Raw genomic sequence first — 13,104 nt, 5'->3', positions numbered from 1 at the left:
GAACCTGAAATACCAGCAAACAAATCATTCAAAGTCTTCCCAAAGGTTCATTTTTTTTTTCAGGACATTCGGTCCTGTGTAGACATACTATTTTCAGGACTGAACCAAGTTTTACCGTCCATTTTAACCTTAATCAAGAATGACTAATATTGGACGTTTTCTGGACATCCAGTCTGGCGTTCCAGATTTTTTTACCGGTCCTGTCACATTTTTACCAGTGATATCTGACGGTCTGATGAACCTTTGGAAAGACTGTATTCAGTCCATTAATAAGATTGTATACATTCCATCAAACCAAAGGAACCACCTGTGTTCAGCAAAAATCTTTCGAAAACACTATGATTCCAATATCTCTAAGTAGTGCTTTCTATCATGTCTATGTAAAACAGACCTGTACATAAAGACCACCTGCCTTACAAAATGTATGCGACCATTACTGCTTTCCTTTGGAAGGCCACTTTAGATAGGTTTGAATATTAAAAGATTTTAAACAAAGACAATCACTAGTAGGTAAAAAAAAACTCCAAAAATTCGTATTAATTTTCTATATACATGAAAATCAACCAAAATTTTCCAGCAAAAAAAGGGGGAAGTCCCTTCTACACCCTCTTACGAATTTAACTGTTACAGCTACAATGTAGGTACATGTACACCATTATCAACACAAATTTTAATTTCTCCACTCTCCACAGTGGAGATATTTTGAGTGGAGTCACAATGTCTCCAGTCTCCACAGTGGAGTCACCATTTCAAAAATTGTCTGTAACTAACTTCTCCTATCTTTATACAAATGTATATTTAATGGTTCCAGCAGTTTAATACATTTCAATAAAGGACAGAAAAAATATTGAAAACTATTGAAATTGAGCAATTTCATCCTAGTTTTTACTATGGTGGAGTCACAGTGGAGGACATGAGTGGCTCCACTGTGAAGAGTGGAGAAATTAAATTTTGGTTGACAGTAGTGTATATACCAGTATGAAATTTAAATACACATGTATTTACATCCTGTTTTCATCAATAACTAAATTAAATAGAAACATCTATTATAACAAGGCCACCAATGAATCAATTTCCACAAAAGCGTAACAAGTTGCAAATGAAATATAGCAGCACTTTGCAATATGAAGTAAGGAATTAATTTATATCAAAATATTTGACAAGCACCATCTTTCATAACATTCCCAACACTACTTAATAGCCTGCCATATTCTACATAAAAAAACTGCAAAATTTCATATAACTATACTAATTTACAAGCTGTAGAAATAAGTTATAAAGTAATTATCGGCTAATTTCCCCAAGCTAATGCACATTTTTTTATCTTCAAATGTCAGATTTTAGCAAAATATGTGTTGAATAAAGGGCTACTTAAAGCCTCCTGATGTGAATAGAGTGCAATAGTTTGTAAAGTTATGTATCTATATTATGCTGAACTAAGTGCACTTGTTATTTTATCTTGTTCATATTTATTGCATATGTTAAGTTCAACTGTTGGATAAAGAACCAGAAGAAATTGGATGCTCCCACATATCTCAACATAAATGAATTTTATCTGTCATTCTGTTAAACAGAGAATTGGTCAGTGACGTAGACAAAAAAACAAAACAAGAACAAGACTGAGTATAACATATCAAAAAAATGTATATATATATATATATACATGCTATTACACTTGTAATATAAAATAAGTATAACAAATGTTACAAATGTATGTCTTGACCAAATTCATCAAAATCATTGTTACTGTGAAAGTACTTTTATTTGCGGGTATCAATTTTCGTGGTTTAGGGGAAAATGATAAGTTTGTGGATTCGTGAATTTGTTGATTTGACAACTCTATCTTACATATGAATGGAAAATTTCCTTTTCGTTGGGAACCAAATTTTGTTGTTTACCATACCCACGAAATCCACGAGAATTGGAACTCCACAAACAATATTTTCACAGTAGTTGGTTTCAGTACAGACCGACAAACATTAACTGATCAATGGAAAACATAACATTTAACATTTTGGGCCCTTAATTTTTATAAGAATCTGAGCTCAATCATTTTATACAAAATGTATGTTCATGTGCTATCAACACATATCCTATCAGTAAAGCAATATCTCAGGCTCAATATTTACATTTAGTCAATAGCTTTGTCAATAATTGTCACTCATTGTATTTCTCAACTCTTAGAAGGTGACAAGATAAATACTGTGTAAATACTAGTGGAAAAAAAACATCCATCTTACTACACAGATATCAAAGGGACATTCTCCACATACAAAAACAGACCCTGGAATAACTCATTGACTTCAATTACCCTGAATTGCAAACCTGCCAATCATATTGTAGGAAAGAGGAGCCCATGCTACATGCATAATCTCCTTAAAAATCAGCAATAATAATCTGAATGAAAACTTAACTGTAATTTGGAAACCATTACATTTCATTTTTACTACAAGCACATAACATGTTTATAATAAATTTGAGAAATTCTGTCCACAGAATATTTGGCAATTTTTACTCAGATCATTGTACATGTACATGTACTTGTTAAAGGAACATTTGGCAAGTTTTGCATTACAATTGTTGTACTTTTTAAAGGAATATACATGTATGACAAGTTTTGCTAAGACCTTTGTATTTGTCAAAGGAATATCATGAATATTGAGCAAATTTTGCTAAGATTGTTGTTAATTGTTCAAGGAATATAGGGCAATATTGTTGCTGCCAATTTAATGAAATAAACTCCAGTATTTTGATTTACTCCTCAGAATAAGTGCATGTATTTACATGTACATGTACATGTACATGTAGTGTAAATTAAATTGTTTTTGTAACAGCAAATCTTAGCAATTCATGAAAGATGAATCCCTACCCACACACACAAACAACTGACTGACCACACATTATGCATTTTCATATTTTGTGGCAAAAAAATAGAAGTTACAAGATGTGCAGTGTAAAGATTATGCAAACTGATACTTAAAAGACTGTAAAAATCCAAAATAATTTGCAACAATGGAGCACCCTATAATTATTAACTCGTATTGCCCATTTTTTTCCCTTGGGATTTTAATTCTTTGCTGTTGGTTAAAACATCAATCAAGTAGGGAACAATACTAAAAGTAGCAACATATCGAATTATGACCCATAAACAGTATTATTCTAAACCTCTTTTTTTCTCCCACAGACAAATTATTTAATCACTGTCAATTTACAATAGAAATAGACTGAAATTTTATCCCAGGTTTTCCATATACCAGTATTTAAAGCTACAAATTAATCATCAGGCTGTAGTTTGGTTGTCATTTTTCAACAATTCTTCATAAAACCACTTCACCATAACATTTCATTTCACAGTTCACAAATTGATAAATGCAGATCATACCTGTATACTACATGTACAAAGATATTATTACAACTTCCATGTAAATTAGGATTTTCCTGCCACCACTTCCATTTGTTTATCAAATTAACTTTGAATTTGGGCAGGATTTGTCGGCACCATAAAAAAAAGGTAAAAAAATCAATACTTATTTGCCCTAATGCATTCCTACATAAATTTGTGTAGGTGCATTAATGACATTTAAACAACATTTTCTTCACTTTTTTCCAAGGAAGGAACTGAACCCCCTTATTGCTAGAAAAGTTAAAATTTCTTCAATAATTTAAAAAATGAGCAAATAATAGCCAAAGACCCATCACTGTATGTAAGGCATGCACGTCCCTCCCTGTTGATGATGTCAACAATCAATGCATTAATACAAAGGATGGCTGTGTCTACAAAAGTACTTCACCGTATCTTCCAATAAAAAAAGAGGAGTATTTTTTCATAAAAAAATAACATTGCATAACAAACATACTATATGATATTATAATGACAATAATGTTACTTTTGTTGCATAACTTTAAATACCCCTTGCTGTGTTGAAAAATAATCCCTCACAAAGGGAGATAATCACCCAACTGTTATTATAGATCATTATCAACAGAAACAGATTATCCCAATATAATCAAAAACTTACAAAAGGATTTAAAATTTTATCACTATTAAAAACATAAATGGCATCGTTGCAAATTTTGTCATCTCGATCTGGTATATCGATATATACAAATTTGAGTACAAGCTTCCAGCCCTCATTTTCTGCCTTGAATGTAATTTGACATGAAATCCGATGGTCATAATATTCCGATAACTGTTTGTCATGTGAATATACTGTAGCACCTCCTAGGTATTTAAAATCATTACATTCTGGGTTCTCCATATAATCTGAAAATACAAAAGTTTATAATTCATGAATAAAAATAAAAGATCATTAAAATTTGACATGTTTGATGAGTCCAAGGTTTCAGTGAGCTGTCTTTGTGAATTAACTTTTGTCTCACTATTAGCAGGGATAAAAATTAGGAAATACTAGCTGGTAGGCCAGACCATATTTTTGTTTAATATTTTCTATATGTCAACCCAGCTAAAAATCTAGTAGCAATGGGCTAATGCTAATTTTTATCCCTGATTAGTTGTTGTTTTTTTTTTTTTTTTTCAGTTTTATGTTTGGTACACTGTTTTGCCTTGGTTTGATTGAGGGATGTCCATTTAAGATACAAGCAAAAAATTACACCTTTTAATTATAAAATGTCATTGTGATAATAAACAGACGTCTGCAGCTATAGAAGTTCATCCAAAAGAACCTCTGGGTAGAAAGAATTTGTCATCCTTTATCAGGGTAAACCAGGATTGTACATTTTTGTACAGAAAGGTGGGCATATTCCTCCTTTTAAAACAACCACAATGTAAAGAATGTCTGATAATACAGGATCGTGCACCAAAGCTTCCAAAATTATACAAGTGTTTCTGGGGCTATAGTCCATCTTTTGTTAGAACATATTTTTTTCATTTAAACCAGCACTAAAAAGGGTCCCATTGTATCAATTTAAATTATTTTTAACATTTATAAACAGAACACTTGTCTAAACCAACACAAATTTAAAGTCTGTTAAGACAGGTTTTACTCTACATCAAAGAGTAACCAAGGGAACCAAGGTTATAGTGGTAATCAAAGAGTAATCAAGGGAACCGAGGTTATAGCAGTAATCAAAGAGAAATCAAGGGAACCGAGGTTAAAGCGGTAATCAAAGAGTAACCAAGGGAACCGAGGTTATAGTGGTGATCAAAGTGTAACCAAGGGAACTGAGGTTATAGCAGTAATCAAAGAGTAACCACGTGAACCTAGGTTATAGTGGTAATCAAAAAGTAACCAAGGGAACCGAGGTTATAGCGGTAATAAAAAGAATGTAATCCAGGGACAAAGACCAGACATGGAAAACCGACCTACACAATGAAGAACATAAAGTAACTAAAATCATACATACAAAGTAACAAAAGCAAATGAGCACCTCAGAGCATGGACTAGGTTCCCGGTATGGTAAGCGTCCTCTGCTTTTCTAGAAACACCCAACGAGTTGCTCAAAAAAGTGAAAAATTAAAAATATGACCCAGGTTATCAGTCAACATGTATATTGTATATACATTGTGTATTAAATGAAACCATTATTACAAGTCCCTGTGACTGAGTTGTGAAGTGTAAATACATTTTTAGTAATTTGTTCACTTTTCTATACATTGTATCAGATAAAACCTTATGAATAATACAATTTTACATCATACAAAAAAAACCTTTCAAATGCACAATTTCAATTGCAAACAAACTCATCTTTTATATAATCCTCCATTAGTGCATAAAATCAATTTACCTCATTAAATGGTTAATTTAAAAAAAACCTACAGAGAATGTTTGATCCACCAAGGGTGTAGGCAGTTATCTTAAGTGTCAATCTTTCTCCTGACTGTGTTTAACTCATTATAAATACATTAACGTAATAAGGAACATTTCATTTGAAATCAAACAATCACTGTAAAGTGTTCACCTTCATGCCTTTGCAGATCAACAGTTAAGGTAAAGTGCTGATTTGAGTAACTTTGTAATTAGAACAAAGCATGTACAATTAAAATAATCAGAGATACATGAATGGAAATACATGTACATGTACATGTATGATCATAGGACAATGACCAAATGGGAATATGTCTAAAATCAACACATTTGTGGACATAAAAGATTCAGTCTTCCACATGGGGTAGGGCCTCCACTTACATTTGTATCAGAGTGCACTTATATGACCTCATTTGTATCAGAGTGTACTTTTATGATCACACTTGTATCAGACTACTTCAAAGACCACATTTATATCAGTGCACTTCTCTGACCACATTTGTATCAGAGTGCACTTCTATGATCTCAGTTATATCAGAGTGCACTTCTATGACCACATTTATATCAGAGTGCACTTCTATGAGGGGCCTAATGGGTTATTTTCATTCTTCGCGATCAGCGCATTTTGCTATCATGATCCGTTTTTCTACAGATATATTTTTCGTGATTCATGATGAAAGCATTGTTCGTGAATTGTTTTAATTGGAGTTTTATGTTTGTTCTTCGTGATTGAGACATATATTTCGTTCTCGTGATTTTTTTTCTATTACAGAAATAAAGAGTTCCATTGAGTTGTATTTCTTGGCTTAAAAAGTTGAAGTGGCGTGATAGTTTTAAAAGTGCAATTAGAACCTTGGAGAATTCAACAAGTAAACAAGTAATGAGCCAGTAATATATTTGATTGTAGCTTAATAAAACCAATCTACAACACAAACAACCAGCTTCTGAATGTCTATTATTGAGATTGATTGGGGATACTCTTTTTATATTTTCGTGATTCGTGATCATTGAAATTTATTTTCTATGAATTGTGATTGACAAAAAAATCAAATTGTGAATTGTGATGAGACCCCCCCATCAGGCCCTTCTTCTATGACCTCATAAGCACTGTCCGCGAAAAAAAATAAAATAAAGGACCTTAAAAGTTACAGTTCTGTAGTTAGTGTATTGTATGTGGCAGACAAAGTAGAGATCTATAAGCCTAATAGATAGAGGGATTGGATGACTTGTCTTCCGGTTGAGTTGTCCCATTAACTAAACTTCCATAATGGCACCACATGATTTGCAGCAGATCATTTTCTGTCTGACAGAAAATCAGAATCTCAGTGGTTCTAAGGTCATAAGTTGATCCGTGATCAAAGTACATGTAGTTCTATATACACTGTACATGAGGTAGCACTAAATATTTGAGTTCGATAAACATGTAAATGTATCACTACATGTAGGAATACTCCTCTAATTGTTTTGACATGCATATACATGATCATAGATAAAAAGTAATTTGTAAAATTTAAACAGTTCAAAATAATAATTTAAGAATCAGATCAAACAAATTCCAGGTACAAATGTACAAAATGTACATGTAGATTCCCCCACCTACATGTATTACTAATAAGTTTTTCTTCAATTGAGTAACAAGAAAGTGTTAGTGTACATGACATGTACATACAGAATGTACATTTTTGAAATGTACATGTATAAAATAAAATAAAGAAAAAAAAACTGATAACATCAAATGCACAATAAAGAATAATAATACCCAAATGGAAAATTATCTTAAAATGTCTACCTAAGCAAATTGATTGCTGAAAGATATGTGATTATAAATATTAAGTGACAGTTCACATTTAACCACAGTGGTCTTATCTGACCCTCTGTTTAAACATTTGACACTTTGTGATCTTTTATCAGATTAGGTGTTAAGATATTCATAATTATTCATTACCTTAAAATAATCTTTATTTACTTTTTAGATCAAAAGCATGAAATGACTTATGTCAACCTAAACCATGTCATACTATAAAGACAGCAGTCATGTATGCTGTAGACAAATTTCTTATTAACAAAAATCCTTTTTTCAACTCATAGTTGCTGTCTCTTTTGAAAGTATTCAAAGTAAATAGTACATGTATAATGTAAATTGTATACAAACGTATCATGAATGAAGGTTACATGTCCATATACACTGTATATGTACCTGAATTATAACTACAAATGTATATGTACACATATATGTAAAATGTACATGCACTGATTACATTTTGCATATAAATCTGGCTAAAACAAATTCATTTTAAGTCAAATCTTACCACACATTTATTGACATTTTGCAGTAATATAATTTTAACAATTTATTAACAAGCTTGCCCAAAAAATGTTATTGCTCTTCCTTATAATAAAATATGTAATTCAAAACATTCCTATTATCTAGTACCACATGTCAATGAAAAACTATATAAACAATAGCTGAATAATACAGCTGGGAGAAACTAAAATGTCAACCTCTGTTTCACCTTCTTAAGACCCCAAATATAATTACAATACACTCAAATTACACAGTAATTAGCTAACATGACAGATTTTATTGTAAACTGAGCTTTGATGAAATAGACAACCACGCCATAAGATTATAACAAAGTCAATATCTTAGGTCTTAACTTTATATTAGACCAAAAAATTTTAAAAATGATTTTGATTCATACATCTGAACATTAATTGTGAGTTATTGCTTCGCTTTAAAATCAGCTTGATATAGATTTTAAGCTCTTTAACTTCAAGTGACTAAGTCAAAGCAACAAAACTTCTGATCTAAAAAAAATTAATAATAACGTGCACTAACTAAACAAACTTATGCCCACCCCCCCCCCCCACCCAAAAAAAAATAATATATATATATATGTTTTCTGCTACCCTGTGTACATTCCTTAGTAGTTGCAAGTACTGTACATGTACTCAGAAGAACTTAATGACTTAAATTTTTTTTGCAGAAAGCAAGTTTACAATCGGTACACAATAATGTGCAATGTAATATACACAAATGTTTTATTCATACTGAAAAATCTTGTTATTTATCAAATCAATAGACTTAACATAGAAAATAAAACTTCTACACAAATTTTCAGCATTTAAATGTTGACACTTGGGTTTTTTTCTTGTCAAAATCACCTATTATAAATGCTTCTCCTCCCACCTACCTATACAAAACTTTATGCTTAAAGTGATAATTTGTTCTCTTTTCATCCTAATCTAACCCTAAATAGAATATTTAACAATAAAGGATGGAGCCTAAATTTCTCAGATTTCCTAAGGTTTTACAAGTTTAATTGGCCAAATCTCTTTGCTCCAGTGAACACCAACAAACATCCCAATGTAACAATGTGTTTTATACAACTTCACAAAGAGGGTAGGCCACATAAATAACACATTAATGATCAATAGACTTTCTATCTCATGTCAGAATGTGAGGCAATAAACTACTGACTGAGATTATTACTGCACAACAATTAAAGGGCTTGTCTAAGCTGATGGTATCAGAACAGTATAGAGCATTACCTGAATAATATGTAATTCTTTGATAGATTTTGCAATAGCATACATGTACATACAAATGTTTCACATTTCATGACTAATCATTCATGAAATGTTGAGAAATAAATGTACAATGAGGCCAAAATACACGTTTTTATTAAAGACCTTATCAAAATTGAAATTTTTTTCTTGAAAGTGTATTTCAGATCACAATGTTGTGAATGTACAAAAAGTATGTGTATAAATGCACATACAAATGTGTTTGCACTGTAACATATATATTTGTTTGTATTATCCTTTATTAGGTTCTGCATGCATTAAATTATATTTTATTGCCTTTTAATTCAGTACAAAAGTACAACAATGAATTGCATTATTTTATTCAATAATAAATTCAGAAAGCCATGACCTTGTATCTATGAAATCATTCAGGCATTTTATTATTGTTGTTAATGGTAAGATATATTTGCAGCTATTTATGATAATACAGCTAGGTTTCTTTTACAGTAAACACAATTTTACATTACAGTGTAAATGTATATACCCATGTTACTGGGTGTACAAAATAATGTATGTTTACTTTAGCATGTACATATGAAAGTGCTCAAGGTGCAGATTTGATTTACATTTTGTACAATATAGCCCCATACATGAATTTATTATTTACATTTAAATGTAAACATGCACATGTATATGTTCCTGCTAATATTAAAATGATTTGATTTTGAAAGTGTGCATGTGCAGATGTATCTACATGTATTGCACAAACAAAATTTACATTTGCACAGTAATGTACATTTACATTTGCAATGCACAATGAACATGGTGGACTTGATATGCATTTTAATCACAAACCATAAAAAGTGTGAAAAATAATGGTATCCATCAATGAGTTTTTTACCAAAAGATGAGGTCTTTATAGCCGTTTGCAAATGGAAAAAGAATGATTTACCAATTCAAATGCTTTAATTCAATCAAACACAAGGCCTATGGCTGCACAAGACAGCATGCAACATGTTCCTATGCATAGAGTTTTATTTCTTACAGCACACAATCAGACCTGCTTCAAATCAGGTCTGGTCAAACATACCCTACTGTGCTGAAAAAAATTCTGCCTCTGCCTGTAGCACATTACAATTCTAGCACAACTTACATGTACATTGGTATTACTCTTTACATGTTTATAGTAATCTTCAACTGGCATTTACAGTAGCACCCTCCTTATCAGTTTATTATCAGTACACATTTTAGATATTGTTACGGTACACTGAAAATGTACATGTAAATACTAATGTGCAGATTTGTTCTTGTACAATGCAGACTCATGCATGTTTTTTTTTTTAATTCAAATTGTACATTTAAATGTAAACATGCAATGTACATGTACAATGACCTTGATTAAAAATCATTAAAATTTAATACATGTAATTGTCCATATACAAAAAATGTATTATGTAAATTACTTAGAATTATATATGTTATTTAAAGAATATTAATTATTAAATGAATGTGTATAATGTAAATTATTTTTTATATCATAAAAGTAATGTGTATTTACAAAATGCAACTTGGTACATGAACAAAAATGTACATAAACCTTTTGTTTTCCTTAAAATGGTAAATCTTTTTTTATTCAGTACTTGTACTTTTAAAAATGTTGATTAGAAGTAAAATACTATCAAAATGCATTACAATTTTTGATTGGTTGCAAAAATGACAAGAACAAAATATTAATAAACAACAAACAAAAAATGCGAATTTTGAACAATAATAATTTGAACAGTGAGTTGATATGAAAAAAAAAATGCACTATCATAACCATAACAAATTTTTTTTTCAATCCATATTTTTTTTAGAAAACATAATGATGTGCATGTTTTGAGCTACCAAGACGATATTTTAGATTAAGAACTTCCTTATACACGCAATCTAACAATGTGACACTGTCAGTGCATTGTTATCGCAGCGCAATCAATATCATGTATTATTTCCCATTGTCAGAACTAACCGCGAATATAGGGTTGATTTAAATTTAATTTTTTATCGCTCCCTAATCATAATTATTTACAATAACTAACTGGTCATGCTTTTTAAATTCATTACTTACAAACTTGAGTTTTTTTCGTCTGAGATTCACTTAAAAGTAGAGTAAAAATCCAAACTAAAAACCACGACTGATTCATCCAGTCTGGCCCTAACGCCATGTTGAGTTACTACTGAAACAAGCCACTTCCGGACGAAAAGCGCCATCTGTAAACAATGGACATGCAACAGGTGCGATTGTCCGGGAAGGCTCTGAAGGAGTGGGTGTGATGGATTGATTGCTTTGAATTGTCTGTCTGATTAATTGATTGAACGAATGATTAATGGAAGTCTCTTTAATTGCACTATTTTGATTTACAAATGCATGTTACTATACTATACGGACGATGTGTGTTTGTGGTGGTGGGGGGGGGGGGGGAGCTGTGTGTGTGTGTGTGTGGGGGGGGGGGGGGTCTGGATGCCCCTTGATTAGTGAAAATTTTGTTTCATTCAATTGCAAAATATATTTTATATTAGCAGCTAGGGTATATGTGTTATGAATTATGGTACCAGAATTTTGAGGTGTACAGTTTCATGATTAATTCGTATTTCATGTTGGAAAGGAAATATTTCTAGACAGATCCGAAATACTATTTGTTCAAAGTTGTATCTAGAATTGTTTGTGGAAGAAAAACTTTTGCTTAATAATTTTGATTTTATACGGAAGAATCACTATCATTGACATTTTCCGTAATGTAAATTCGGTCGAAAAGCTATGTCTTGAAACACTTGGATTACTTGCTGAATGAGCCCGATCTTTTCATCATACATGTATATATGTAAGAGAGCTGCGAGAGCGATGATGCAGTTACACGAACATCTGTGTATTTGAAATTGTTAAGCCACGTCTTCATTGAAAATTCCAAACTTACGAACAACAATATTACCACAATTAGCACGATGAAACTGAAATGTCGAATGAAATTTTTTTAAACTTTTGTGTGTGTTTAGTAAAGACGTTAAATATGTATAAATCCTTGGTTTAGTTTAATTATCTTGCTTCGAAATTTATTTATAATAATCAAATGTTCTATAGCCTTTAGATGAACTCGTTGGTAGTTAGGGTGACTACTTCGTTCATGGAATGAGATTTGTTATGACAATATGGTTTCCCTTATAGTTTCGTTTTACTAGATTTGACAATATAAAGCAAGTCAGCGGGTGTTTCTAGAAAAAAAAAACAGCTTGCCTCTACATGGTTGGTGGAGTCCGGGTTGTTTAATTTTTCTTTATTTTCTTTGTGCATTCATTTTGTTGTACGTGTTTATTGTGGTGTATTGTTAGTTTTATTGGTCTATATCTACGTATTATGAATATTTAGACATGTTTTTCGTGCTATATATATGGTCTCCATGCTTTCACTTAAAAAAATATTTTCTTCTTTAAACCATGCATACCACGCAGAAAGGTCGCAATATAATATCTATTAGTATTTGTTTTTTATTTGGTAAAAGGGGAATAACTCTAATTTGTTTACTATACTATAGAATATCCTTGTTCATACATTGTATTCCTGTTTTCAAATCTCATTGAACTCTGTTATAATTATTTGTACTATCATGCCTCATGAAACGCTTTAAGTGAAAATAAAAGTCTTCAAAGTCTACAAAGAATTCAATGGTAAATGGAAGAATTGTTAGTCTATCAGCTGTAATGAAGAACAATCAAGGGAACCAATGTTATAGCAGTTATCAAAAGAATGTAATCCAGGGACAAATACCAGACATGG

At 31.3% G+C, this 13,104-nt stretch overlaps 1 protein-coding gene across 1 annotated transcript in view; it reads right to left on the bottom strand.

Annotated features, from left to right (window-relative positions):
* LOC148617839 (uncharacterized) overlaps positions 1 to 11,528 on the bottom strand; it is a 79,773-nt gene extending 68,245 nt beyond the window's left edge. The window contains exons 1-2 of the mRNA XM_088585417.1: positions 11,401 to 11,528; positions 4,020 to 4,264 (exon numbers count right to left, since the gene is read on the bottom strand). Of these exons, the coding sequence (XP_088441543.1) occupies positions 4,020 to 4,264; positions 11,401 to 11,497 (342 nt within the window). The 5' untranslated portion in view covers positions 11,498 to 11,528. The remainder of the gene's footprint in view (positions 1 to 4,019; positions 4,265 to 11,400) is intronic.
* Positions 11,529 to 13,104: the final 1,576 nt, after the last annotated feature.

The sequence above is a fragment of the Perna viridis genome, chromosome 5 (assembly GCF_037379345.1).
Source record: "Perna viridis isolate PV_CMFRI_1.1 ecotype Kerala chromosome 5, ASM3737934v1, whole genome shotgun sequence".
Taxonomy (NCBI): Eukaryota; Metazoa; Mollusca; class Bivalvia; order Mytilida; family Mytilidae; genus Perna; species Perna viridis.
This window is presented reverse-complemented; position numbering and strand designations above follow the sequence as displayed.